We start from the raw sequence: 27,460 nt of genomic DNA on the forward strand, positions 1-27,460 counted from the left end.
CACGCGCTGCGCCAACCGCCTCAACCGCCGCCTGGCGCAGCTCGCGGCCAGCCCGGCGCCGCTTCCATCCCCCCCCCCCCTCAACGTCCTTCCTCCTCCTCCTCCTCCTCCTCCTCCTCCTCCTCCTCCTCCTCCTTTGCCGGCCCCGTTGAGGTAAGCGATGGGGAGGGGGTGGGGAGGGCGTTCTGCTCCCTCTTTTTAATTTATTATTGTTATTTTTTAAATAAGGGGCGTGTGGGTGAAGTTGTAACGGCTGGGGGGGGGTAGGCTGCCGGCTCGGGGGTGCCCGCTGGAGTTTCAGCCCGGTGGCTGTGTGCTGTGGGGGCTGTGTGGGGGCTGAGCGCCTTCCCCCCCGTGAAGCGGTGCCCGGCTGCCTGCCGGTGGCTGGGCGAGGCGCTGTGCCGCCCGGGCGTAGGGCGCTGCCATCCCGAAGAGCGGTGTGGTGGATGCAATTCTCTCCTGTATCAGCGTCTGATCTTTCGGGGACGGTGTTCCAGAGTGAGGAAGGATTTGTTAGCCCGTAACGGTATGTGGTGTTATTTAGGGTCGTGTCGGGGGGGAGGAGGATGATGGACAGTCCTACAAATCACAGGATCAGTGAGTTGGAGAAGACCTCCAAGGTATCTGGTCCCTACCACCAATCTCTCTCTCTTTCCAGTTTTGAATACTGAGCACCTAATGTTTGAAAAATATGTTGGAAAGGCAGTCGTGGGGAGCTGGGGGTCGGCCTCTTCTCACATAACTAGTGATAGGACAAGAGGGAATGGCCTCGAGGTGTACCAGGGGAGGTTCAGGTTGGAAATGAGGAGACATTTCTGCTCAGAAAGAGCAGTCAGGCACTGGGACGGGTTGCCCAGGGAGGTGGTGGAGTCACTGTCCCGGGGGGTGTTCAAGGAAAGGTGGGACATGGCGCTTGGGAACATGGGTTACATTGGTGGTAGGGTGGTGGTTGGACCAGGTGATCTTGGAGATCTTTTCCTACCTTAATGATTCTATGTTTCTAAGAGGGAAAATGAGTGGGTTTATATGTGTTTGAAGGATGTACAGGTATCCATTAGTTAAAATGAAAAAATCCTAAGTCCCTGTGTGACTTCACTTTGTGTCACTGGAAGTGTGGGCATGGCAATCCTGCACATATGTATGTGTGTACATGACCGTGGCCTGTATGCATGCTAGGCAGCTAGCTCCAGCCACAGCTGTCAGTTCTCTCCTAGCCCCTGCTCTAGGCTTTTTGCATCCCAGAACATACAGGAATGTAAACAATTCTACTATCTCTTAAAGAAAACATCAAGGAAATCCTGTTTTATTGAAGTAAGCAAATGTTTGGTGAGATGTCCTTTAAAAACATCGCTCTTATATGGTAGAATAACAGAACGGAGAAGCTGATGTTAAGTCTCTGAATAAAGTCAGGACGTTGGGGAGTTTGAAATGCTCCATTGTGTGGCAATATTCATACTACAGTAAGAAGAGGCAGTGCTGAAAGGCTGTAGTAAGCAATTACAGTATTAATCGTTAAGCTCATAGCTTAACTTTTCAGTTATCAAAATATTTGTGTTTTTTGTTTGTTTTGCTTTGTTTTTTAATGGCCTATAATAGAAGTGGTGTTTGAACTTGTCTTATTCCTGGAACTTGATGTTTTGGGTTGTTAGAAAATGAAGTTACTTGTTTGTTATTGTGCACTAGGCAAACATACATCTGAAATGTTCTTGCATTGCAGTGCAGAGAACTTTGCCCTTTCTCCCTACCTGCAGCATTTCTTGCCACTTGTGTAAGGCCGTGATCAGTTATGGGGAAACGTAAGCTGTGCTTTTTGCACTTCACACCTCCTTATGTATCTGAAGCCCAGAGGCTGCACACAGGAGCCATTCTTTGTGCTACATGCTTTTTTAATGTCTCCGTCTCTAAGAAATTGCCGTCTAGCTCAGATAAAGCTGAAAAGATTTTGTTCCAAGTCACACTGGGAACTTTAATAAAAGCTAAAGATTAAATTAGTTGCATTTGGTATTGTGTTTTTTCTCCTCAAAGATGCTTACATAGCTAAGATTCCAGAATTTTCTTCTTTTTCATTTTTTTGGAAGTTAAGTGCAAGGTTGCAATGTGTAGGAGACCAGGGAGTCAGTTCTTCAGTGTCTTTGTGTGTGAGCATTGAGTATCTGAGCTGAATTAGATCACTGCTATTTCCGCTTTTAGCAAAATAGATTTGGCTTCTGCATGGAATAACTTCTAATCACTGCTTATATTGTGAATTGCAAACACCTGAAAACTGTCTGAAAGAGATGAAAGGATAGCTTCTGGTGTGAGATCTGGTGCTGCAAGTTAAATATATCACAGCAAAAAAGCTTTCAGGTTTATACAAACCAGTGAGTGGTACATTTGTGATCAAATTTCACTCTAAAATACATGCTTTAGATGTGTTCCTGCAATACTGGGCAAATTGTAAGAACGGAACAAAGTAGCATGCTGTATCCCAATGACTTTTGGATCTCACAGTGCTGATGAGAAGTACTTGCTTGAACTTCTGATCTCACTGCTCTCTGCAACTTCCTGGGGAGGGGACATGCAGAGGAAGGTCTGTCTGCTCCTGGTAACTGATGTCAGGACGCACAGGAACAGCACAGAGCTGTGCCCAGGGAGGTCCAGACTGGACATCAGGAAACATTTAGTTACCTTAGGGGGTTGGTCAGACTCTGGAACACGCTTCCTAGCAAGGTGGTTGGTGCCACATGCCAGTCAGTGTTCAAGAGGCATTTGGACAGTGCTTTCAGCAACATGCTTTTTAACTTTTGGTTGGCCATGAGAGGTCAGGCAGTTGGACTGACTGATCGCCCCCATCCCTGGAGCTGTTCAAGGCTGGGTTGGATGAACCTGATCTAGTGGGTGGCATCCCTGCCCATGGCAGGGGGCTGGAACCAGGTGATCTTTAAGGCCCTTTCCAACCCAAGCCGCCCTATGATCTCTGAAGGTCCGTTCCAACTGAACTACTCTATCTAACAAGTTGCTAAATGTATATTTTAAAGCTCTACAGTAACACAGAAGTGTCATTTCTGTAAATACCTCTGTAGGCGAGCAGAGTTTAGAGAATTATAAATGAAATTATCTACTTCAAGCATAGAAAAATACTGCTGCTGCAAATGATGTTTTGCTTTCAAATGAGCTTTTACTCTGCCTAGCTGCCTCCTCTCCTTTGTGACAAGCATTCAGGTATACCGTAACTTCAGGGCTTGTGTTTCTCTTGGTGTTGCCAGGCTGCTTTGAGACGCAGCTCTGGTGCCAAGTCAGGCCTGAACATAAAGACATTGGAGGACAGAGCTTACCCATGCTTTGGGGGGTTAACATTTCTTCTTTCTTTAATAAGAATTTAATGTTTTATTGTGCTTATGTTTCAAGGGAATTTCAAATAAAGGATGCTAGCTTGCTCTTGCTAAGTATTTTGTTGTTATCAGTGTCTTTCAGCTTTGCGATAATGCCACTTGACAACATGCAACCACAAGTTGTCCCAAGTCGTTCAGTGCTTTTCCCAAAACCAAGGGAGATCTCATCACTGTAGTCTTAACAGAGTGAACAGATAAGAATTTTAGCTGAGCAATTAGGCCATTTCTTTATCCAAAATGCTGAAGTTCAATACCAGAAATCCAAATACTCTAAATAATAATAGAAGAGTCTCCAGTTTACCATGTGGCATTTCTGTGTTGGTCACTGTGGCTGAAGTGAACACGTGCTAAACCAGTCGTAGGCCATGTCTTTAGACGTACTAGTCTTTTTCAACTGCGTAACTGTCTCCTCAGGAAATACAGGTTTTTTGGCTTGATGGTTATGACAGGCCTTTTAAAGGATACATGTAGAGGACTCTTTGCAAAGCTCTTGTAAGGAAGAGCTTTGAATGATGAACTGTAGCTGAGATCCCATTACAGATGGAAGAAATTCTCTCTCACTTGCTTAACTGTAGAATTTAGTGTGTTCTGTGAACTAAAACAGTGATATTTTTTTAAAATAAATTCTTGGCCTTAAAGACTTTTATTCCTCAAATGCAGTGTGTATGTTAACAGAAACAAGAAATCTGTAGGGCTGCTTTGCAGGTTTGTCATGTCTTGTATGTATTGTACAGGCTTGCTGTTATATGCTAAGGGTGAGGAGAAGTATCCTTCAGACCGATGTGTGATCTCTGCTCATTAAAACTTAATAATGCTGGTAGATTGCATTGGGTGAATGAGTAAGCATATGCTGCTTTGCTCAGCTGTATTGAGTTTTCCCCTTCCCAACATCTCATGCTGTGCATATCTTTGGGTAGGAATTCAGCGTTTTTACCTATTTTTCTAATAAAATAGGAGTCTTATGTACAAATTGAATGTATAGATGTCTTTCTGTTTTGATATGAGTGCATCAACTCAAGCAAGGCTATGGAGAGTTTAGCAAATAAAAGAGGTTTCTTGTTTGCTTATGTATACTATATTTTGAACTTGGGTATTTCAGGGATTTGTTTCTCAGAATAAGTACATTTCTGTTTGTTCCTGTCAACCTAAAGATACGTGCTAGTCTCAGATCTTATACTCATGTATCCATCCTAAATGTAGCTAAGTAATTTACTGTTAATAGATAGGATGCTTTTCTTGCTTAAATACACGTGCTTTGATTTTGAGGTAGGGTAGGTTGGAGGAAAGTGTAAATACACCTGAGGTAGATCAGTGTATGGAGAGATTTCTTGGGCAGTGGAAAAAGTAGACAGGTAATGGGTTGCTTGTAGTGCTTTCTAGAAAGGAAATTCAGGAAAAGCTTCATCTGGCTGCTTCTCTCGTGTCATGCAAAATGAGATTCAGACATTTTGGTTACTGTGGCATGTATCTAGAGATAAGTGCGACCAAGGGTGATGTGGCAGTGGAACAGTCTGTGCTGCTGGAAATAGATTGTCTGCCAAGTGGGGCAGACACTTGGGTGCGATATGCCCGTGCAGATTTTGAAAGGGTGAAGTCTGCACTAGCCAGTTATTTCTTTTCAGTACCTTGAAAGAAGCTAATGTCTTCATGTACGTTGCTTTTTTGGTGAATGTAACAAGTTTTCAGTTGAACTGATCAATTCATCAATATTTTTTATTTATTTTTTTATTTATTTTAACAATACATTTTTATTTATTTTAAACTTGCTTTATAAGCTCTTGAAGTATTCTTTCTTCTTCCTCTGAAATTCCTCTGTAAACAGAAAAAAAAATTAAGAAAATTGAAGATAGGGCTCAAGTTAATGAAGGAAAGATGCCATAGTACTGGAATCAGATGATTCATAGTAAGTCATTCAGATATAAGTGGTGACACATCACAAAAGGGACATGCCTATGCAAAGTGGATTTTCTTGATACCTTTTTCCTGAAATCAAAAAAATACTTAAGCTGCACTGACGAATCATTGATTGATTGATTCAATCAATCCTTTGAATGCCTAACTGCCAGGAGATCTGGCAGAAACTGTTTGCTATCTTGCATTCCATATGGAAAACTAGACATTTGATTTTATTTATTTTTAATCACTGGTTTAGGGGACAGTGCATTGCTTGTTGCTTTTGTATCACTGGTGTTTCTCTACAGTCTGTTAACTGCTTGGATTCTTGTACCATCCTATTATTACTTGTGATAAGTGCTTTATTTTCATTACTTTAATACTTACATTTTGGCCAGCTGGAAATTTTTAGGTAAATCAGGTAACACTGCCTTTTATTTTTTTGGCATTTTTGAGCAGGACTTGAATTTTATTCACAACAAAATTCATCTAAGTGAAAATATCATTCTCACTAGATGCTAGGCATGTTTAGCCTTTATATGGAAAACTGTAGCAGGTATTTTAATTTTGTATAAGAACTGAAACTAGGTAATATCTTTCCCCGCTAGGTAATGTCTTTCCCCTAGAGGAAAATCTCCAGCTGTTTTCTCTGGGAAAAATTCTCTTTCAGAAGGGACTACAGGCAGATGGTCTTCATTCAGTATGTCTTCTGTAATTCATGCGCAAATAGATTTTCACTTGGCATACTTATTAGTCTATATATTAGGTTTAAAAGTCCATAACAAGAATGGATAGACTTCTGCAGTTAAAAGTAACAATGATGCTGCACTGAATGTATTTTACCTCAAACAGGAATGAGCAGAGCTTAATATCCAGGTTTGGTAAGCAACTGCTTCAGTGCAGGGCTGCAGGCGAGATCTCAGGTGCTGGAAAGCATTCTCAGTCACAGTCTGATTTTCATAATACCTATGGGAGAATTGGGAAGTCTTCCACTTTGTTTGCACCCTATAGCCAAAGCATTGCCAATACATGAAAATTAAGTGGGCTGGAATTTAGGATTCAGAGTTGGGCCTTAGGGAGAAAGGACCTTTTCCAACATCAGGATGAGGTGTGGTGCTTAAGACTTGGCTAATGGTAAGTAAAAGGGTTTGGGGGCAGGATGGAGACGTGTGGGACATGGACAAAGACAGGTTGTCCCGTACTTGCTGTATGTATAATGATTTCTTAGAGAAGGATACACTTGTCTCAATCGCTTGTCTCAGCAAATTTCCCCAGATCTGTGAGTGACTTGTGATTGTGTTCTCACAGAAGCTCCTGCCAGCAGGATTTCTGCTTGCTTCCTTCTCTCTAGACCTTAGAACAACATGTACTGAGGAGAGCTGGAGAAGAGTCCTGGAGCTGTGTTCTGGCCTTGCTGCTTCTACAGTTCACGTGCAGTGCAATCGAATCACTGAGATGTAACTTCCACTGGCAATCAGCCTTGTTTGTTTGTTTGGGAATCATTACCTGGGATATGTCAATATAGCATATGGAATAAATGTTTTGAATATACCTCTTTGAGGTAAATAATGTTGTAGGGGAACTCTGCACAGTCAAGTCTTAACTTAAAAAAAAAAAAAATAAAATCAAAATCTGTGGTTTTAATTCCTAAACTCCTGGACTTAGTTTTCCATTGCATAGGTGAAAAAAAAAAAAAAAGCCTGCATCTCTGGGATGCTTTAAAACTAAATTAACAGAGCCAAATGTATCATGACGCATACTACAAAAAAAGTACCATTTAAAAATGGATTTATATTTCCATCAGGAAGCATGCATGAGCAATGGGGTAAGATGTGGAGATCCACAAAGAGAAGGGAAGAAAAAGAATACAGTGTGCTGACTGATCTTTGTCAGCCGTATTTGCTTGCATGAGTCTAATTAAAAAACTTACGTATGCTTTCTGAGGCTAAACCGCAACAAAATCTACCCCATAGCAAAGAGCTGGTTTAAGGCTGCGTGGCAAATACTGCTTCTAATGCTTTCCAAATTTTGTCTATTTGCTTTTCAAAACTGAAGCTAATTTTCTTGTATGAATGGTAAGTAAATAGCATTGTAGTTAAAAACAAACTTACTCAGAGGGAATTACGTTGAATTTAACTTATTAATATTGTGAAATAAAAGACAGGGAGGCTTTTTAAACATGCAGAGCTTATTACCTAAGCCTTACCTTACTACCTGTATTCAAAAAAATAAAGCAGTGACTACAGTGTGATCTACATTCTGGAAAAGCTGTTTTCTAAAACACTTCTAAAAGCTTTGAAGAAAATTAATGCTAATCTGAAATACTGAGCAGTTCTAAAATAAAACAGATATAACAAAAAAGGTTTGGTTTTTGTGTGTCCAAAGTCAAAAGTGTTTTAAGAGAAGCACTGTCTTAGAAAGCTGGCTTTTGTTCTGCTCACAAACTTGTTTCTTAATGTATTTAAATGGAACACGTGATAAAGGAGTGATGAACAAGCAGATGAAAACTGAGTGTATCCTAGTAATTCCTAATGTCCTTTGAAAACCCTCTTCAGATCTGCTAACAAAACCAGTAATCTTTCTTGTGAAGTTCCATTAAATGTGAGTTTATTCAGTATGTAGAAAAGGACCCTTTTGGGAGCAGCTTATTGCAACCTTACTGCAGTTGTAGTGATCCCACCACTCAATGCATGAGTATGTCATCAAGCCTGATTTAATTTTGGCCTTGGGTGTAGTTCTTGAATTCTTCTAGAAATGCAGAAGTGATTTGGTTGCATCCAGTGTAGTTAACGCATCAGAGTTTAACACATCAATTTAAAAAACATAGAGGAGGAGAGAGTGCAGATGGTAGTAGAATTGGAGATGGTCTTTGAGTTTGTAATCCAAGTAGTCCTACACAGCTTTATGTAGTAGGCACAGGGTAACAATGTGGGGGTTGAGGGGTGGCAGAAGAACATTAATGGTCCCCAGGAATGTGTCTCCCATCCCCGGATCACAGGGATAGAATTGTTTCCTTGTCCTTCTCCACTTCCTCACCTAGCCAGGGTATGATTTAGAGAAGAAATGACACTTCAAAATTCCTCAGAACAAAAAAATCTTTTTCTTAGTCATGGAGCATACAGCAAGCTTTGTATGTGTTGTCCACGCATCCAGTTCACACTGCTTTAACAATTCTGTTTCAACAAAGTAGGAATACTTCCACAGGAGGAAATAATGTTTATTCTGACGTACCTTTTTTTGTATGGTTTGGTATAAGCTTGATACCACGTCAGTAGTCTATTTGGTATTACAATGCTATTTCAAAAAGGGGGAAAACGTTCCACAAATCTCAGCTGTCATCATAGTTGTCCTATAACCTTGAATACGCAACCCGGTGAAACCATCAGCAAAGGGAACAGGCCCTTGGAGGGGCAACTGGTGTTCTTGAACACGGTGTGCAGCAGCCTGGGCTCGCACTTGGAATGCTGCCACAGGGGAGTAAAGTCATAACAGTGGGCAAAAAGTCTCCAAGTGAGCCAATGTAGACTTTACTTAAGAATCATTAACCAAATCCCTGTTTCTTTGCGTGGGAGCTTCAGCTACAGCCACGTGACCAAACGTAACGCAAGATCATTACCTATCAGAGCAAACATATGGCAAAGTCTGTCTGTGTTAGTGCTTATCTCAAAGAGTGCAAGGGGGCTGTGACATTTCAAGCAAAGCCTATTGGTGAGGGAGTTTCTATGTGAGGTTTCTTAAAGAAGTGCTTCCTTTTTAATCTTTGGTCTTGCGTGGGAAAGTACACCGAGCGTTTTCCTCTAAGAGACCAAAAGTTTTGCATAGCTCTTCTACCCCTCTGTGGAAGGAGAAGAAATGCTGATCCAACGTTCTGCTATGGCTGTGATCTTTGCATTTACTTGTACTGTGGAAAGTTAGTTTGTTGTTTTCTGAGATGAATTTCTCAGAAGAGTATGATTTTGAAGATAACTTCAATAGAAATGTTGCTGCTGCCCATGGAAGGGTTCCTTCTGGAATCTTGGTGAGTGTGACATGTATTGCTAATTACAGGCTCCTATAGCGTAATTAGCTACTAAATCACCTGCTTACATCTTTCTGTGTGGAAGAAGACTTAAGGTGGTCAACAGATTTGCTTGGTTTCCCCATTTTTGTTCCGTAAGTGCTCTGTGCGGTACTGGGAACAATCCTAAACCACAATTAAAATCTTACTCAGGAGGGAAGTTGGGTTTGTTCTGGTTGTTTGCTTGTTTTTTGCCAAGTAGACCTTGTGCTACAGTGGTTGTTTTGTATGGTCTCAAAAAGCTTTTCCTCTGGTTAGGTAAAGCACCTGCCTCGTAAATATATATGCATGCAAACATAGGCAAGGTGAGATAAACCGGGGGAAGCCAATGCTACGCTTGATTTTATTTTGCTTTTCTACATCATCTCTTGAAATACATGCAACTTCTTTACTGTTTATATCATTGCAATCTTTTAATCCTCTAGCTGCAGCTCAAAATAAATGGGATAGAAGAATATATACTCTGTTTTAGGCTAAGATCTACATTTAACTAACTTTTTTTTTTTCTATAATAGTTAAAATTCATAACCTCTAAAGCCGCGTCTCTCTAGAGCAGTCTGATAACTTGCATGCTTATTTTTCTGCTGTTGAACCAGGCAGTTGTAGTGTTCAGTCCGGGTGTGCCTGCATGAGAGGTGGCGCCTTTAAGAACACCAGAACAAACAAACAAGCAAAAAAATGGTTTGTCTTTGGACTATATCATGTGTTTGTATTTCTTGAAGGACATAAGTTATTCAGGAAGACTTGTTGGTTTTGTAGCAGCCAAAATAACATCTATGCTAATGGTACATGGATATAACTCTCCCACTCAGGTTATACAAACATAAGCATTTCCTGGATCTTGAGTTCTTAAAACTTGGATATCTATTGCGTAGAGAATGTTAAATTCTTAATCTGAGGTGTAGTACAGTTTAATCATTTTTGAGAGCCATTTTATTTCTCATTCCTGTAGCATGAGGTGTTCAACCAACATATGCAGGGTTAGTTTAGCTGATTGGAGTATTTTATAGATGAGGGTAGGCGAATTTTATTTTTAGTTCTTGAACTTCCGAGGCAGATATTTTCCTTTGCTTTTATGTGTCTTCCCTTCCTCTCTTACCCTTCCTGCCAGACGCAGTTTCAGTTTCTGCCTATTTCTGTGTGAAGGCTTCTTGCTGCGAAAACAATCTTTTTATGTTTTAGGACAGCGTCTTTCAGACCCTTTCCTCCATTCCATTTTCAGTTCATTTCACTTAGTAATGTTAATATATTCAGCTGGATGAGTTCATGCAAGTTAGGTAGAATTGCTTAAACGTTCAAAAATCAATCTCTCTGGAGCCCCAGAGTCACAAAAAAATGATTTTCTGCTGTGAGATCTTAGATATTGGTAGGCTTTTAAATCTTCTATCCTAGAAGAATGTGTAGTAGTGAGCCCTAACAACTTCATCTTTGTGCAGAGTTCAGGAATTTGGCTGCCTCAGGTAATATGTATGCTCCGGATAGCAAAACAAATTTGAAAGCTAAACAGGATTGTGAAGTGTTACTGCTTTGCCCTTTCTGAACTTGTCTTGTCCATCAAACGGCTTGAATTGCAGAACTGGAAATTGTTTTTCGGTTGTTGTGGCAGGTTATGAAGGCATATTGCTCTTGGAGTCATGCTGCTTTCAGGGCAATAACACTTGAAAAATGTTTACTAAGCTTGATATAACTAAGAATGTTATCTAGGAAGTTCTTTATCTTGCTTCCTATTCTGTAATCTGAGGTACTTCTATACATTTGCAAGAATTATCACAGGAACATTTTGCATTGTTGCTATCTGTAGTCAGATTCAGTGCTGCTCACCACAAATTTTCTAGCCAGGAAAAAATCTAGCCAGGGTTCTCTTGGCATTTGAGATAAATGAAACACCTCATGTTTCTCAGGTATGTGGTCACACTGCTTCTAATCAATCTGTTGTTTGCTTTAGTTTGAACCTTCTTAAATAACATGTTTATCTTGCAGAGTGAACTGTTATGTTAGAAGCTGAACTTGTAAATTATGACCATCTTTTCTTCTTGCCTTTTTTTTTTTTTCCCTTTAAAAATATGTAACAATAAGGGTAGATTAGTCTTGTAAGTTCTGATACAGATGTGTGTTTTTTTTCCCTTCATGGCTTTGCTTTTTGCAGCTGATGTCTTTCAGTAATAAGTGCTCTGTGGTGAGGAAGTTGTTACTGTAAGGGTAGCAAATGACTTATCCCTGGAAGGTGCTTTGTAATCCTTATTTTACAAAAAGTGTCTCTCTAGGTATCTCTTGGATGACTTCGATCCCAAAGCTACCAAAGTGCAGCTGCTTCTGAGGTATGCAGCACATATCTGGACTCTTTTTTCTGGGTGGTCTTTAGGTCCCTTCCAGTCTGATCCTTTCTATGGTTAAGACTTGGACCATAAAAAGCTTCTTTGTAAACATTTTTGATACTCATTAGGTTTGAAAGCTCTTTTTTTTTTTTTTTTTTTCACACATGAGGGGTTATTCTGTTTGTGCAATCCAAAAAGTCATGCTGTGAGCTACAGAGCTCTCAGTGAGATGTGTAGAAGAGGTAACCTTCCCTGCAGGAAACGAGGTACGTGGTTGTAGTCTTAGGGGATTTGGGAGTGGTTTTCTGTGGTTAGGTGAGATCACTTACATGTCTGTGAGGACAACTAGAATGCCTACCACCTCAACTCAATTCTTAACAGCTGGAAATTCTGAGCTTTTAAATAGCCAGTACGTAAATAATAAAGAATTCCTCATTGAGGCCTGCTTTGTTGAAATGAAACATATGGGATGGATACTCTGTAAAGGATGGCTGTTCCTGATTGTGTCAAATATCTAACAAATTCAGTCATCCTGGCATCATGAAATCACTTTTCTTGTGTAAGCCAGTACCAGAGTCCCCTTGGAAGTGGCCAACATCTGGATGTGAATGACAACATTTGTCCGAGAATTTCCCCTGTAGCTTAAGTAAGGATTGACTGTCAGCATAGGGCAGGATTAATTGCTTAAAGAATTAAAAAATAAAAATATTGCAGCCTTTCTTTCTTGGGTTGCAGCTCCATGGGACGCAGCAAATATCTCCCCTGCCAAAAGGAAGATGTTCAGTTCCCTGCTGCAGCCTTTTCTTGTAGCGCTCTGGTGTCTGCCTGGTGTTTGTCACGTTCTTGTGTGCTGATCAAACTTCCTGACTGAAGCACCCAGACAAAAACTGGGTGTGCTTCTTGCAAGCTGCAGGCAGCTCACTGAGAGGGGCTGCTGAGGAAGCGTAGAAGTGTGGCCTCCCAGTCTTGCAAGTGAGCTGCTATTTGGTTAGCAAGCAATTTTACAGTTGCACGTGAAACTAATTGGAGGTGAAACTGATTTTTATTAATTGCTAATTTTAATAAGGAGGCCGTTCTGCTAATTTCATTAGTCGCTCAATGACAGTTTCTTCTCATCCTTGTCAGCCACGTTGTGCAAAAGCTGTGGGAGAAAATTCTCTAGCATGTTATCTAGCGTGGTAATCCTGTGGTTTATACCAAAACAGTTTTCAATCTAGATTGTCAAGCCTCTATCTTTGCTTGTTAGCGTTGCTATCCTTTTAAGTTTTCTGGAGAAGAATGGTGTTTTGTAATTCTAAATCTCAATATGATTAGCTAACGTGCGTGTGTTGGACTTGAAAAGCCCAGAAAGTGGAAAAATACTTATATAGCTGTGCTCTCTCTGAAAGTAGTTTGAGATTTCTTGCACGTTTACAGTTATATTGGTCCTGTTAGATGCCTACAGAATCAGTTCCTTTTGAATGAATGCAGTGCACCCTGTGTGACTCTAAAGCAGGCTTTGAAGGCTCAGAATGGAAGTACTTGATGAATTACCCAGCCAAGGAAAGCAATATCAGGAGGAAGAATTCTTGTAGTGTAATAGAGTTTTGTTTAGAGGCGTTAAGGAAAATCTTAAACGTTATTGTGAATAGAACTTGAAACCCTGTTTGGAGGCTAATAAAAACAGATAAGCAAATCGACAAATTAACTTTGGATCTCTTTGAACAAATATTATTCCCAAATAGGTTTTTATAGTTTAAGCCCAGTTATAGGTTGCATTTGTGTGCTTTGCTTGTTTGCAGTGGCTCTTTGTTCTCCCAATAGTGGCTTCAGCTTCTGAGTTGTGCATTCCCTTTTGGATGCCCTTGAAATGGGTTTGTAGCAACCTTTTGGGTGGGAGACAGGAGAGGGCAGAATGAGGAAGGATTGCACTTAGTTCTCCATTAGAACATTTTTTCCTCCTCTTTCGATTAAAGCTGAGATGTTTTTTGGACTTTGCTTCATAGTTCATGTTGTGTTCTTAGTCTGAAAGACTTAGTCATTCAGAAGGTTGCTTAAGTATTTTAATGGACTACAATAATTGATAAGTGATTGTATGTGTTCTTTGTTTATCTTTGCATTTTGCATTTCTTTTCAGTTTGACCAGAGAATAACCTTAATGTTCATCTTCTTTTCCTTTCTTTTTCTGTCCTAAGCTCCCCCATTCTCATCTAGCAAGGGTTTCTTAACCTACACTAAAATTGGTCTTTTCAGTTTCGTGATGTCAGGAGTGTAAACAACTGCAAAAACTAAGAAACTTGTTTTCTCTTGACTGAAACTTTGTGAAACCTCCGTTGTTTCCTAAGATAGCTTTTTGCACTTAAAATAAGTTGTTGCATGACTGCGTAAACTTGGTTAGGACTTGCTTTTACATATGAGAATGTATGTATCATTTAGTGTTTAACCTTTGGATATAGTTTCTGTGGAAATAATGGTTGTTAACTGGTAGGTTGTACTCTAGTTCCTGTAGATGAGGGGAATGCTCAAGACAAGACAATGTCCATGCTTTTCAAAAAAGTTTTTACAAGCCCATAACGTTGTTGCAAGAGTTTTTAGCATTTGTTTCATGACAGAATAAATTCACTGGGGTTGTGCTTCACTTATATAAGAAAAAAAAAAAGGATTCCTTTCCCATTTATTTTTTCCAAACTCCTTTGGGCAGCTTGTGTCTCTCAGTTAATCTTTTGATAACTTGAGGTGACTTAGGCATTTTTAAAATACAGCACGGTGAAGGAAGAGTTGCATGTTGTGATTCTATATAACTTACTCTGATGCTTAAGGTTTTCTGCATCCTTGCGTATAGTTATTTCTATTTTCAATAAAGAATCAGTTGTATTAAATAGGCAATCTTCAGAGAACAAATTTCTCTGAGCTTACCTGAGTAATTAAGCACTATTTGAATCTAGGCCTTTCAGGTTTTAAAATGACATAATTCAAGATTTACCTTAAAATACTAAATAAATGTATGTTCAAGTTAACCATAAGCTATTAAGAATGGTCTGGAGACTGGCAAGAATTGGCTCAAAATTCCGTTGACTCTTCAAGGCATTTTTGTAAAGCTTGTTAATTTAAGCAGAGTAATTGATAAATGATATAGCATATGTATTTTGATTTTTAAAAGAACTTAACTTTAAAAAAAACCTTCTTTTTACTTTATTTAATTACTTTTTTTCTTCTCTTTCTTAGTCTCAGACTATGAACTACGTAGGACAACTTGCGGGACAAGTCCTGGTCACTGTGAAGGAACTGTACAAAGGCATTAATCAGGCTACCCTTTCAGGATGCATCGATGTCATTGTGGTCCGGCAGCAGGATGGCACATACCAGTGTTCTCCTTTTCACGTCCGATTTGGGAAGCTTGGTGTCTTGCGCTCCAAAGAGAAAGTGGTAAGTCCAGAAAGTGGGCCAAAACAAAGCTTTGAATACCAATGCATTCGCTTTTTTACTCCTCTTTCTTCCTTTCCCAGCCCCCCACATATCCAGTTAGCAGCTTCATTAAGTGTAGAGCAGTTTCTTGTTATGGAGTGATAATTATGGAATGCAAAACAGGACTTCCTGTGGTAATCTAAGAATTCTGCAAGAAAAAAATGTTGTTTTAAAAACAGTTCTGACAGCTCTTGAAGTTATCAAGTAAAGTATTATACTACAAGCACAGACGCTTCAGTCTTAAAATATTTATGTGGTTATTTATTTATCTATTCAAGTATGCTGGGAAATAAATGCTAAATGCATTTAATGCATCCCTGATGCCGAAAGCAACTATTTTTGGGATGTCTGAGGGATAAATAGAGTATATCTTAAGGGTTGGTGACCTGTCATAAATATTACCAGGGCTGCATTAATACAGGCATGGCCAGCAGGCAGAGGGAGGTGATTGTTACCCTCTGCCCTTCCCTTGTGAGGCCCTGCTAGGAGCCCTGCATCCAAGTCTCGAGCCCCTAGCACAAGAAGGCTGAGAGCCTGTTAGAGCGGGTCCAGAGGAGGGCCATGAGGATGATTAGAGGGCTGGAGCACCTCTTCCATGAAGGAAGGCTGAGAGGGCTGCAGTTGATCAGCCTGGGGAAGAGAAGGCTCAGGGAAGACTTCATTGCAGCTTCTCAATATTTCAATGGGCCTTATAAAAAAGGTGGAGAGTGACTTTTTGCTCAGGCAGACAATGACAGGACAAGAGGGAATGGTCTTAAACTAAAAGAGGGGAGACTGAGATTAAATATTAGGAGGAAATTCTTCACTGGAGTGGTGAGGCAGTGGCACAAGTTGCCCAAGGAAGCTGTGGATGCCCCATCCCTGGAATTGTTCAAGGCCAGGCTGGATGGGGCTTTGGGCAACCTGGTCTGGTGGGAGGTGTCCCTGCCCAGGGCAGGGGAGTTGGAACTAACTTTCTTTAGTTATTTTCCTTCTTTTCTAACTCATCTTTTAAGGTCCCTTCCAGCCCAAGCCATTCTGTGGTTATCTTTGTTTAATGCTGATACTCAGTAGAAAATGCAATTGTTAGTATCTACAAGCAAATAAAAATTGGGGATTAAACTTTGTTCATTGTTGGGTGTGTTAGATAGGGAATTGTACTGGGTACAACTGTCTGGCAGGTCTGAGACTGTGGTGCTGCAATCCCCTTGCCCAGGCTTTAGTAATCCTGTACTTAGGGAGTGGGCTGGATTGGGTTATTAATTTGATTTAAAATGAATCTATTGTGGTGGGGAGTTTACATCCTTGTAAGAATTCTAAGTACTCCCAGGAGGGAGTACTGTGTATGACAATATTCCCTGGGGGTTTGTTACTGAAGGGCGGATTGATTTAAACAGATCATAAAACTTCAGGACTATATACAGCTATTCTACGAAGTGAAGTGGCACTGCAGGAAACTACCCTTATCTTTATATTTTTGTTGTAAAAGGAGAAAGAAGAAAGGAGAAATGTTTTGGGCAGCTTTTTGTTAAGGGTGTGGTCATACTCCAAGTTGCATGCATTAAGATTTTGTGCTTCTCATAACACAGGCTATCAGCAGTTTTCCTCTTTCTTTTTTTGTTTTGTTTTGTTTTCCCACTTGCTAGTGTTCTCTTAATGAGCACACTGCTGAAAAAAAGTTGATTTTATTGTTTTCCTTAACAGTTCTGCAGTAAATTACATCATGAATGCTTTTTCAGCAAGGTATAAGAGAGGAGATACAGATGAACTTTAAATGCCTAACGTCTGTAGAGCAAGTGAGATACACATACAGCAGAAGTGATTTGAAACTGAGCTTGATAAATGTCATAAGGTATCTTTTAATGAGTCTAAAAACGTTTTCCCTCTTGCAAAAGCACTATGGTTGCAGAAGAGTTGAGGTACCATGTCATATTCTCATAAACTCATGAGAAGGAAAATCTGAAACAGTATCTGAGTTGCAGAAAGAATTGTGCGAAATCTGTCCTATTTGGAAGCATGAGGTTAAGGTTCCTTCTCCGAAAAAATACTGCCTTCAGTGGTCTTCCAGTTTTCTGTCTTGAACTTCTGGTCTTTGTGACTGGTTTGTGCTAGGCCCCAATTCAGTCTGAGCTTAAGTATGTGAATACTCTGTCGTTTATCATTCTTCCAGGAAAGAAAGACTAGAGCAGTGCTTATTAATGCTTCTAGCTCTCTAAATCAGGTGAGCAAGATTTAGTCATCAGATGTTTTCAGTTTTTCTTGTAGGTTTTAGGATCTCTACTAACAGTCTGATGTATTTTCAGTTAACAAAATAAAGACCATTATAACAAGCTTCTTTCAGAAAGCAGAGGAGGGAGAGAGTGATGATTATGCAATGGATCAAAGTTTATCATCAGAGATGAGCAAGACTCCTGGTCAGTGCTTTCCCCTGTGATGAATTAATAATGTTAAATTGTCTCTTTCCACAGATCGATATAGAAATTAATGGTGATGCTGTTGATCTTCATATGAAACTGGGTGACAATGGAGAAGCTTTCTTTGTACAGGAAACTGAAGAGGAAAATGTAAGAGCTTTGTGCATTATGATGGCTACGATGCTGTGTTAACAGAGTGATGTGTTGAAAATGCTTAATGTAGTATTGTCAATATGGTAACTCCTGAAAGCTAGATTTTTGTGACCGACTCTTACATCATTTTCATGTACTACTAAGGTGCTTGGTGTTTCATAGAGTTACGTTACCAGTGATAATAAAGTAACTAGTTGATTATTACCATTAGACCATTATTTGAAGGTTACCATGTTCTATTACATTCATTCTGGTTATACAGATTATAACTACAGTTATACAGATTGCAGTCTTATAATCACGTTTTGTCATATGTTCTTATAGCTTACATTACAATCTCTGTACTAATGAAAGTGGATTAATTTGGCATATTTTTTCTTACAATTTTTAGCATACTTTTTCATGATTTTATTTATGAAATTTTCACTAGTTAGCAATAGCTGCTTTAACTTGAGAATTCTCATTGTATTAGAAAGCAGGAAATAATGTCCCAAGACATTTTTCAGCGGGAAGATAACAAGCTTCTGAGAAAACAGGAATAGTTCATTTTTAGTCAGGTTTTCTAAGGACATGGAACCTGTGTTATTGCAGTATTTTTCAGTATAGAGCTTTGGTTTTGATCGCTTCTGTTTCAGGAAGGATATTCAGCAGCATAAAAGGAAAGGAATTTTAAATATAAAAATCCAGAATGTTTAATGAAACTAGAGGAGAAAGGGAAAAAAATCTGTCTCAGCAAAGTAAAGGATGAAGTGTGTGTATTCACTGTTGCTATTAGGAATCAGTCTTTCAAGGAAATGAGCTTGATCCTCTTACTAGCTTATGACAGTGCTTGTTTACTGTGAGGGAATGGAGGAAGCTCTCCTTTCAAAAGGAGATATATTACTTAAAGTGGAAGAAGAAAATAAACATCTAGACTAGTGACCTAAATGATAAGTTGGGGTAGGAATTCATAATATTTAAGAGAAAGCAAGTATGAGTTCTGTTGTAACATTCACCATGAATAAAATCAAAACTGAAAGTGCTTCTTTATAGCTGCAAGTTGTTAGCCATTGATGGGAACTGATCAGTCTTAAGATTATTTTCAGAAAGCAAGGGTGATTACCACTAACTTTGTATATTAACTTAGAGCAGAAGTTTTATATTAACTTAGAAGTCCCTTACCTGTTCTTAATGTCTTCTGGAAAGCTGGTAGTTCATGCTGAAAATAGATTGAGTTAGGTAAGAAGCAGCTGATTGAGTTATTTCTAGTGCTCACAGATGCTTTTTTCTCTGCATTTCTGCTACTGGTCAACATTTCCTTGTGGTAACTTCTTGAAGCTGTGTTTAATGCTAAAGCTCTCATCAGAGGTCTCAATGAATTTGGAAAGGCTCTTTCAAGTGGTCAGTCTTTGCTGTTTTCAGAACTTGATATTCAGAAGAAAGATCACACACAGGCATTGAATATTTAGTTCTATTGCTACCATTAATTTGAGCCCATAACTTTTTCCCCTCCATGGAAATTCAGTTATCTTCTCTTTCTGTTCACTTCATATTTGTTCCTTCACAGTGTATTTCTTTCAGGTCTTGATATGTTTCAGTTTGTTGTTGTGATGTAAACAAACACTGAGTGGTTATTGGTAAAGCTTTTTCTTCATCTGTATTGTTGCTTCTGTAATTAATTGAGGGTTGGTGCTGGTTTTATTTTTGCTCTTTGTTTTAACCTGAGTAAATTATAGTTCAGTTTATCTTTTTGGAAGATACTTTCTGTAAATGGTGTCTGACATGAATGACAAGACTTGAAAGCATCTTCAGTTTTGTGGATAACACAGAACTGGGAGGAGGCTCCAACTTGACATGGCCGTGGATATCCTAACCTAAGGCCCTACTTTCAACAGAAGATTGAACCAGATAACGTCCAGATACCAATTCCAACCTTTCTGTGAATCCAACTTTTCAACGCCTTTCTATGAATCTGTTTCAAAACAGATAACATTGGGTTTAATTAGTCTGTTTTTAGTAATGCATTTGCTAAGTATGGATGGAACTGTTGTGACTGTTTTGCTATCAAAATCAAGTGTGTGTGTGCCTTAAAACTGTAATAATATTAACGTTCATTTATCTGAACTTTCTGTAATCCTTCCAGTGAACTTCCGTTTTGGACATCAGCCTCTTATATCGCTGGGCTATTGTATGGTTTCATGTCTAAAAATAGATGCAAAGATCAGTAATTATCCTGTATGCACATAACAAGTTCTGTTTTTTTAAAAGAAGTTTGTGCTTTATTTTCTTTTTTTGTTTAGGAAAAAGTTCCTGCATATTTGGCAACATCTCCAATACCCACTGAAGACCAGTTTTTTAAAGACAGTGACAATCATTTGAAATCAGGTGAAAATGAGAGGACATGTGCAAACTCAGAAATTCCACATTCTGTGGAACCAGAGACTGTATTCACCCCAGGTTCTGTGAAAAAGAAAAAAAGAAGAAGAAAGAAATACAAGCAAGATACGAGGAAGGAAGATCAGATGTCTTCTACTGGGACAGAAGAGATTTTTGAAATGGAAATAAGCTCAGATGATGAGAAAAGTGTTCAACCCCTAAGGTAAACTATCAAATATTCGCTGAGTGCTTTTACTGGTATTACTGAGCTTTTTATAAGTGACTTGCAACTTTCCTCTATGCAAGTAATGTCTAAGTTTCAATAAGCTTGTAGGTAGGCTCTTCTTAAACAAAATTCCAAACTGTTGCCTTCTATATTCTTACAGAGTCATTCAAGTTTGGCCATTTTGTTGTAAACATGAAATCCATTTAAGTCCATTCTCATAAAGAAAAATGTCCTGATCTGTTGTGTAACTTCTTTGAGGCAGGGTGGTCCAGTAGTGTTTGGAAACCTGTAAGTAAACTCTGATGTGGAATGTCTCTAGTACACTGCATCTGACTCCTCTTGTAACTTGAAGTTTACTTCAGTAACTACAAACTACAAAAATTAACACTCCTTTACGTTAATAAAGAGAGCTCTCTACATATGTGTAGTTGTGGTGGGGAATAACCAGCCCTGTATGCTGAAGTGGATAAACTATTAGTAAACTGGAGCTTGCAGTAAAGTTGTAACACGTACTGAGAAATGTTAGGAGAACAATCGGAAGGATTATGGACATAAAGCTATCAAGCATTTAAACATTTAAAATCCAGGGAAAGCCTACTCAACAGGGTTTCATGGAAATTTCTTAGGCTGTGGAATGAAAGAAGTGAAGTTAGTTTTTAAACAGAGCTCAGTGTTTTATTGGACAACTTTACTGCTAAATGTAGTATGAATAAATTCTATATCTGCTCTGGGAAATGGAAGAATGCTTTGGTACAAGAATAAAATGTAACTGAAAAATATCTCCTTCAGTATGGGTCTTCAGGGGAGTCACAAGCTTAATAATAAGTAGCGGTCAAAAGGATGAGTGCAGCAGAAGAACATGAATCTAAGTGATATCACACCTATGCCCAGTAAAACACAACAAAATTTGGAATTTTAGGTGTCTTCTAGAATATTTGTGGTATTACTATTTCATTTGTTTTCATTGTCATGCTTATGTCAAAGAATTTTCATTTAGATACTGCTCTCTTGAAGATGAAGATTTGGTATTTCATTTGGCTTGATTTTTTTCTGCCTTTTTACTTTTTTTCCAGTTTAAGAAAATGTTTAATCAGGCTTCAGTGCAAGAGCATTAAGACAACAGTATCTTGTCATAGTGAAAACAACAAAAATCAACCATCAAGTATAGGAAGAAAGCAAATACACCCTGTAATGATTTAGTCTTCATTCAATAAGTCATTGCAAAATTCATTTTCTGTCATTGCAAATTTAAGATGTTACATCAATAGTAGTTGATTTCAACAAGTGTTCAGAATTCAAATTAATATTCTAGCAATTATCTTAATATGATAAGAGATGAGTAAAAATTTGTAGGTTTGACTGAAATGTCTGGTCTAGTTGTAGCTGAACAAGCAATAGTGTTTCCATAAAGGTTACCCCAGTTTTATTTTTGTACTGTCTAGAACAAAGGATTGAGAAGGCTTTTTATTTGTAAACCATAATACTTTTAATAACAAAAACGGCAGTAGAAATGCCTTGTCAGTGTTGTGATGCGAAAGGAAGGTGACCTTATGAAAAAGGAATGCAGTTTTCATGTGAATGATCATTAAGTGCAGGACTGAAAAATTAAATTGTAGTAATTGAAACCCAGAGACAGTAAGTTCATGGCTATGTATCTATTAGTGGAGTTCATGGATGATCATTCCAGTGGCTTACCAAGGCAGGAAATAAAATGCTTTGTGATAAGCTTATACAGTTTCTTTTCCAGTTGAAGATACTGTTGTAGAAAAACATTTGTAAGGTTTCTGTGCACATCCCGTGGGGATGTAAGGTGCTATCAGTAGGTTTGAAGTGTTTTTATAGCCCTGTGTGATATCCATAAATGCCTGGTACTGAAAAAAAACCTCTCTATAAAGAAATAAAACCTTACACTGCTATTAGACATATCTTCAGATTGCAGAGTGACACTGAGAAAGGAAAACAGAGGGTGGAGTTCCAACAGGAAGGTCAAAAATTCAGCCATAGGTACCAGCACGTCATGTCTTACCTAGTTCTTTCCTTACAGAGTGCTAAACAAGCTGTTTCCTGTTCCTCGGGAAAATTCAAAATCTATTTCCAAATGTTTATGGAGTTTTTTTTTTAAATGGCCTTTGTGTCTTCTAGCTATGATGGCATGCTGTAGATCTAGTTATGTTACAAATGCTTCAATAATCTAAAATACCAGCAGGACTGAAATTAGTGCATGCGCTCAGAAACAGAGGGCGTTTTTTTTTTCCTAGTGCTAGGGGTGTTGCATAGTGTCAGTCCTGGGTCATGCTTCACGACTCCTCCCAGCCCTGTAAAATGGAAATGATTTTCACTTTCAATCCACACAATTCATCCGTGCTTTCAGGAAGGCATTAAATGTATATTAACCTTCTGAAGCGTTCTAACATAATGCCTTTAAATGATTCATTGGTTTCTTAAACCAGCCATGCGGTGCATCAACTGGAAGAAGTTACCTGTCTCCAAAATCTTCAGTATTTTGATTCAATATAAAATGGATATGTATGAGAGGAAGTGGTAGCAGTCTTTATGAACATTACAAAATTAGTAATTTGGAATGAATAGTGAACTCATGTTATAAATTGGTATACACTGATTAATTCTCCACTCTTATTTTCAGTGATCTTTGACTGTGTTTGTATTTTTAATCTTAGAGATGAGATTTATTCACTTATAGTTTTGTGGGATTTTTTTTTTGGTGCTTCATGTAAACTCATTTGGTGGCTAGTTTTTGGTGAATAAAATCTGTTTAGAACCCCACCTACTTGTCATCTTGCCCACCCTCTGAAGTCAAAATATTGAGGACCCCTCTGTAATAGTTTTCTAGTGTGCTTTTGTTAATCTTTTGATAAAATCTTTTGCCTGTTTTTTAGATACTTAGCACTGAATAAAATAGTATGAAACTTTTCTATCACAGCTTGGTTTGAGTGCAAAGGTGTGTACAAAAGTCTTTGCAGCTATAATATCAAGCCAAGCTTTCATCATCAGGATTCTCATTTCATAAGAATAATAATACCCAGTATTAAATACTGAGCTTAGAAATGTATCTTAACAGAGTCTAGACTCTTCCAAATGAAAGACTTGCTCAAATGAGAGATCATTGTAACTGCTTACAGCCTAAGTAAACTGCAGTATTAAATAAGTGTGTAAAATCTAAGTATTCATGTATTTTAATATATAGTGTTAATTTTTTTTCTATGTCCATAAGATAATTTAGCATTAGCATTCCAAAAGAGGTTCAGCACAAGCATGCTGCTAATGGAGGACATATTTCTTCTTTCTTTCATAATAATGTCTTAAAATAACTTTTCACATTTTACGCTGAAGTTACAGACTCATCTTTTTTTGTATTATTTGCACTGTGCATTGTGCATCCATGATGCAAACATGGATGAATTGTGTGGCCAGCAGCAAGTCTAAGTGAGGGTTTGGGGTTCAGCTTTGGGTTTTGGCAGTATTAGCTGGCTGTAGAGAGTGGTATCACTTAAGTTATCGTGAATTCCTTGTTCAGTATTAACTTACATGATATCAGAGACCTTTTAAACTTGCAATATTTCAAAGCATTTGTTTCTATAATAATTAACTTGTTTACAGGTGTGCTGCAAACAATGAATTCTTTAAGCTCTACACTTCTTCCTTTAGATCTTGGATTTTTAATAGCATGTAAAGTCACTTTTCTAACTGAATTAGTAATGCAGATTTCTTACAGTGACTTATTAAATGTCTCATGTTATTTCTGCAGAGGATCCTCAAATTCATCACCAAAAGGCGAAGAACAAAAAGAATCTTTGATTTATCACTCAACAGATCATTACCCCTTATCTGATGGAGACTGGTCTCCTCTGGATAAGTAAGTCACTTTGTAATGTCATTGTGCATATAAAGATGAATGATTGTAATAAAAGTGCCTTTTTATTATTATTTTTTAATTCTTGATCTGTAATACTATCCAACTCGTCTAAGTTCTGTGATACCCAATGTAGCATAAGCTGCTTATTTGGAACTTTGGGGAATTTTCCACTCTATGTATTAAACCAAATTTTTGTCTTTTTCCTCAAATGAACAAAATGTTCTTGCTCAAATTCACTATCAAAGAAAGAAAATACCTTTCTCAACAAAATCTTATTAATTGTACAAAAAGTTCCTGTGTTCGCATGACTCACACTAGCATAAGTAACACTTGATATGCCATAAGGCAGAAGCACTGGGTATGTAAGTTCGAACTTGTCAGGTGCAAATTACTTGAGGTAAAGCGAGGTCCTTAGCTTGGATCATTGCAGCACAGAACAGAGGATTTGCTAGGTACCAGAACGCTAGCCCAGAGATGCCAGAAGCACCATCTGTTGATTGTGGATTCTTACAGATGGCATGATAAGGCTCACCAGTCAATTTTCAGTTAGTGACTGGGGCATTTATGAGCTTTTTCAAGACTCATTCTTCAGAAGTTTGGCTTTACCACTCTAACACTAATCTCTATTAGTGTAAGTAGATGCAAACCTTGAGGTGAATTTTACCTGAACACTGAGCATAGGGAAGGGCGTGTATGTAACAGAAGATGCTGATCAGCATGCTGTGATTCATGTCAACTCTGGTGAGTGTCTAGTTTTACTGCTTTTCAGTTTGAGGAGTCTACCTCACAGCAGATACTTTCATGGTGTCATTCGTGGTGACCATTACTGGTCAGCCCTGTGTGATGGCCATTGTTGCATTTTTAGCTGCTCAGTGTACCAGGTGCCTGTTTTTCTTTACTCATACAGCAGAATAGATTAAGCTTCAGAAAATACTTAAAAATAATCTCCCTGCTTTGGGTGTTTTCCAGGGCCGTGGCCTCAGTAAGTCTGAATGCACCACACCATGCTTGGTGCCTGCTAATTCCCCAATTCCCCCAGTCATAGCTTGTTAATGAACAGAAGCCTCTCAGAAGCAGTTGGACAGGAAATCCCATTATTGTTCCTTTTTATGTTTTGGGCTGACATCCACATCCTCAATTGTGCTTAATAAGTGTAGTGTTCAAATGTTCCCTAAAGGTTTGTGGTTGAAAAGCATCCACAGTGTTTGACCCTGAATGATACAGTGCCACATGGATTATATCATCTAGTTAATTGTAACATCAAGTCCTTCATCAAGACAGGCTGGTACTTCTTTTCAGTTTATTGAACTCTAGCTAACATAGGCTAGCAGATTATATCTAGGAGACAAGATCCTTTCAGTGCTAATCTCCTTTCTTCTTTACATGTTTATTGAGGTAGTCTTCTATAGCAATTTGTCTGTGAATCTTGTGAGATGCCTGGACCGTCTGTTTTTCATTTTCTTTTTTTTAACAAGAAGCTTTCCAGTAATAAAGAAATTGCCAATTTTTATTTCCCTTTTTTTTGGGGGGTGGAGAAAATCTACCTGGGAAAAGGGAAGTTTTACATTGAATTATTTCTCCTGAGCCACCAAATAAAGATTCTTTAATGCATATATCATACAGTGAAAGAAATTAGAGGTTATAATAACCTCTTTTTTTTGGGAGACCTGGAACAGCTAATAGTCTTTTTTTTTTTTTTTTTTTTTTAAATTAATATGGTAACTTTAGCTGTTACCATATCTCAAAAAGAGGATTACTTCACAAGTTAATCTTTGAGATGTTTTCATATGAAAGTTTCACAAGGCATAGATACGTTTGATTGTGAATATAGTGTTTGTGATTTCTGGTCTTGTCTTTTAATTAATGCAGCCTTGAAAACTTTTTACTGCAGGTGCTGCCTATCACAATAGTTCATCTCCGGTGGTATCTGGGTGACTGGTTGGTAAATTGCCACTTAAGAGAGTAGGTTCTCCATTTCTTGGTTAGCCTGTGTCAGTGTTTGGATGTCAGTGTTCTTCCTATCCAAGTACACAGCATTAACTGAAGTGACTCAAATCTGGCAGCTAGATACATCTCTCGCTTCTGCAGTTGTAGTAGTTGCAGCTGAGAAATCTAATCCCTTATTTGTCCTTTTTTTCTATATACAACAGCGTACATGGGTATATTTTCTTTTGAACAGAACGGTATGTCCAGCTGTACCCATCCTAATGCTTAGGTACCATCTGAGGGATAAATTCACTTGAGTCCCAGAGCAAATCTGCCTCTGGTTGCTCAAAGTCCCATCTAGCTTTGGCCTTGAACACTTCCAGGGATGGGGCACCCACAACTTCTCTGAGCAGAAGTCCATCCCCAAATGGAAACTTCATGGCTAGTGTGAGTCTATATTTGGACTGTACACATTGAAGAATTTTAGCTACTAATCCACACTTTACAAATGTGGGAGAAAGTTGAGTCATTTAAGGTAACAGAAGTCTAGGGGAAAGACACTAAGTAAATCATTCACATTTTTAGTCATAGGATTTCTTTCCTAAATCCAAAAAGCTTTGCTCCTACTTCAGAGAGCAATCTCTTTGATAAAAGCTTAAGAGACAGGAGGCTTGCTTACCCTTGGGACAAGATAGGATGCTAATTATTTGGGATGCTAATTGTTTGCACTAAAGGCTGTGTATATGTGTAGTGGGGCTATGCCTGTGTTCAAATGTGCTAGGTATTTTATTTAAGGAGCAGTATTTAGCTTTGAACAGGCACTGCATTGTTGCCTACTCAAAATAAATAGAAACAGCCACTACAGATACACAGATATATGGTGGTAAATTATGTTGTGTTTTGAAATTGATACTTTATTCATTAGGGTGGTATCTACTTAGTAGTTTTGTGTTTGAGAGTGGGGCCACATTCATTTTGAAGCAGAGGAAGGCCTTAGGATGTGGTTTCATTTTTTCCATCACAAGAGGCAGGCATGGAATGATACTTCACATTAAGAAAAAGTGGAAGGTGGTCACAGGTCTTTTGGCTCTCTGGTCTCATTTCTTCTAATAAAAGACTAGAAGTTCTTCCATGTATATTATGTGTTCAAACCTGAATCTTCCAAGACTTCCATTTTAACCATTGTGGTAGGTAATCATGACTTTCTCAAAATGGGGAAGGTTTTTTTTGTTGGACAAGTTGAAAGGCTGGTTGGGATTTTTTGCCTTTTTTTTTTTTTTTTTTTTTTTCTGGAGATTGGCCCTCTTGCTCTTCAGAACCTTTGCAGGGAGCTGAGTGAATGTAACAGCCCAAGTCTTTCAGGGAGGTGCTACAGTTTCTTTCAAACCACTGTCCTATTCGCTAGAATAAAACCAAAGGAATAACCATCAGCTATTTGTTACCTGATACCGTC

General features: G+C 38.6%; 1 protein-coding gene across 2 annotated transcripts in view; it reads left to right on the forward strand.

Moving 5' to 3' along the window:
• Positions 1 to 134: 134 nt before the first annotated feature.
• LPIN2 (lipin 2) overlaps positions 135 to 27,460 on the forward strand; it is a 42,124-nt gene continuing 14,798 nt past the window's right edge. The window contains exons 1-5 of one of the 2 annotated variants that reach the window (XM_032182071.1): positions 135 to 153; positions 14,841 to 15,041; positions 17,528 to 17,623; positions 19,906 to 20,204; positions 23,974 to 24,081. In XM_032182071.1, coding sequence (XP_032037962.1) covers positions 14,850 to 15,041; positions 17,528 to 17,623; positions 19,906 to 20,204; positions 23,974 to 24,081 — 695 coding nt within the window. In that variant the 5' untranslated portion in view covers positions 135 to 153; positions 14,841 to 14,849. Of the gene's footprint in view, positions 154 to 481; positions 527 to 14,840; positions 15,042 to 17,527; positions 17,624 to 19,905; positions 20,205 to 23,973; positions 24,082 to 27,460 lie in introns of those variants that run through there. The other variant, XM_032182070.1, reaches the window with a different exon arrangement.

This window comes from Aythya fuligula, chromosome 2 (assembly GCF_009819795.1).
Source record: "Aythya fuligula isolate bAytFul2 chromosome 2, bAytFul2.pri, whole genome shotgun sequence".
Classification (NCBI taxonomy): Eukaryota; Metazoa; Chordata; class Aves; order Anseriformes; family Anatidae; genus Aythya; species Aythya fuligula.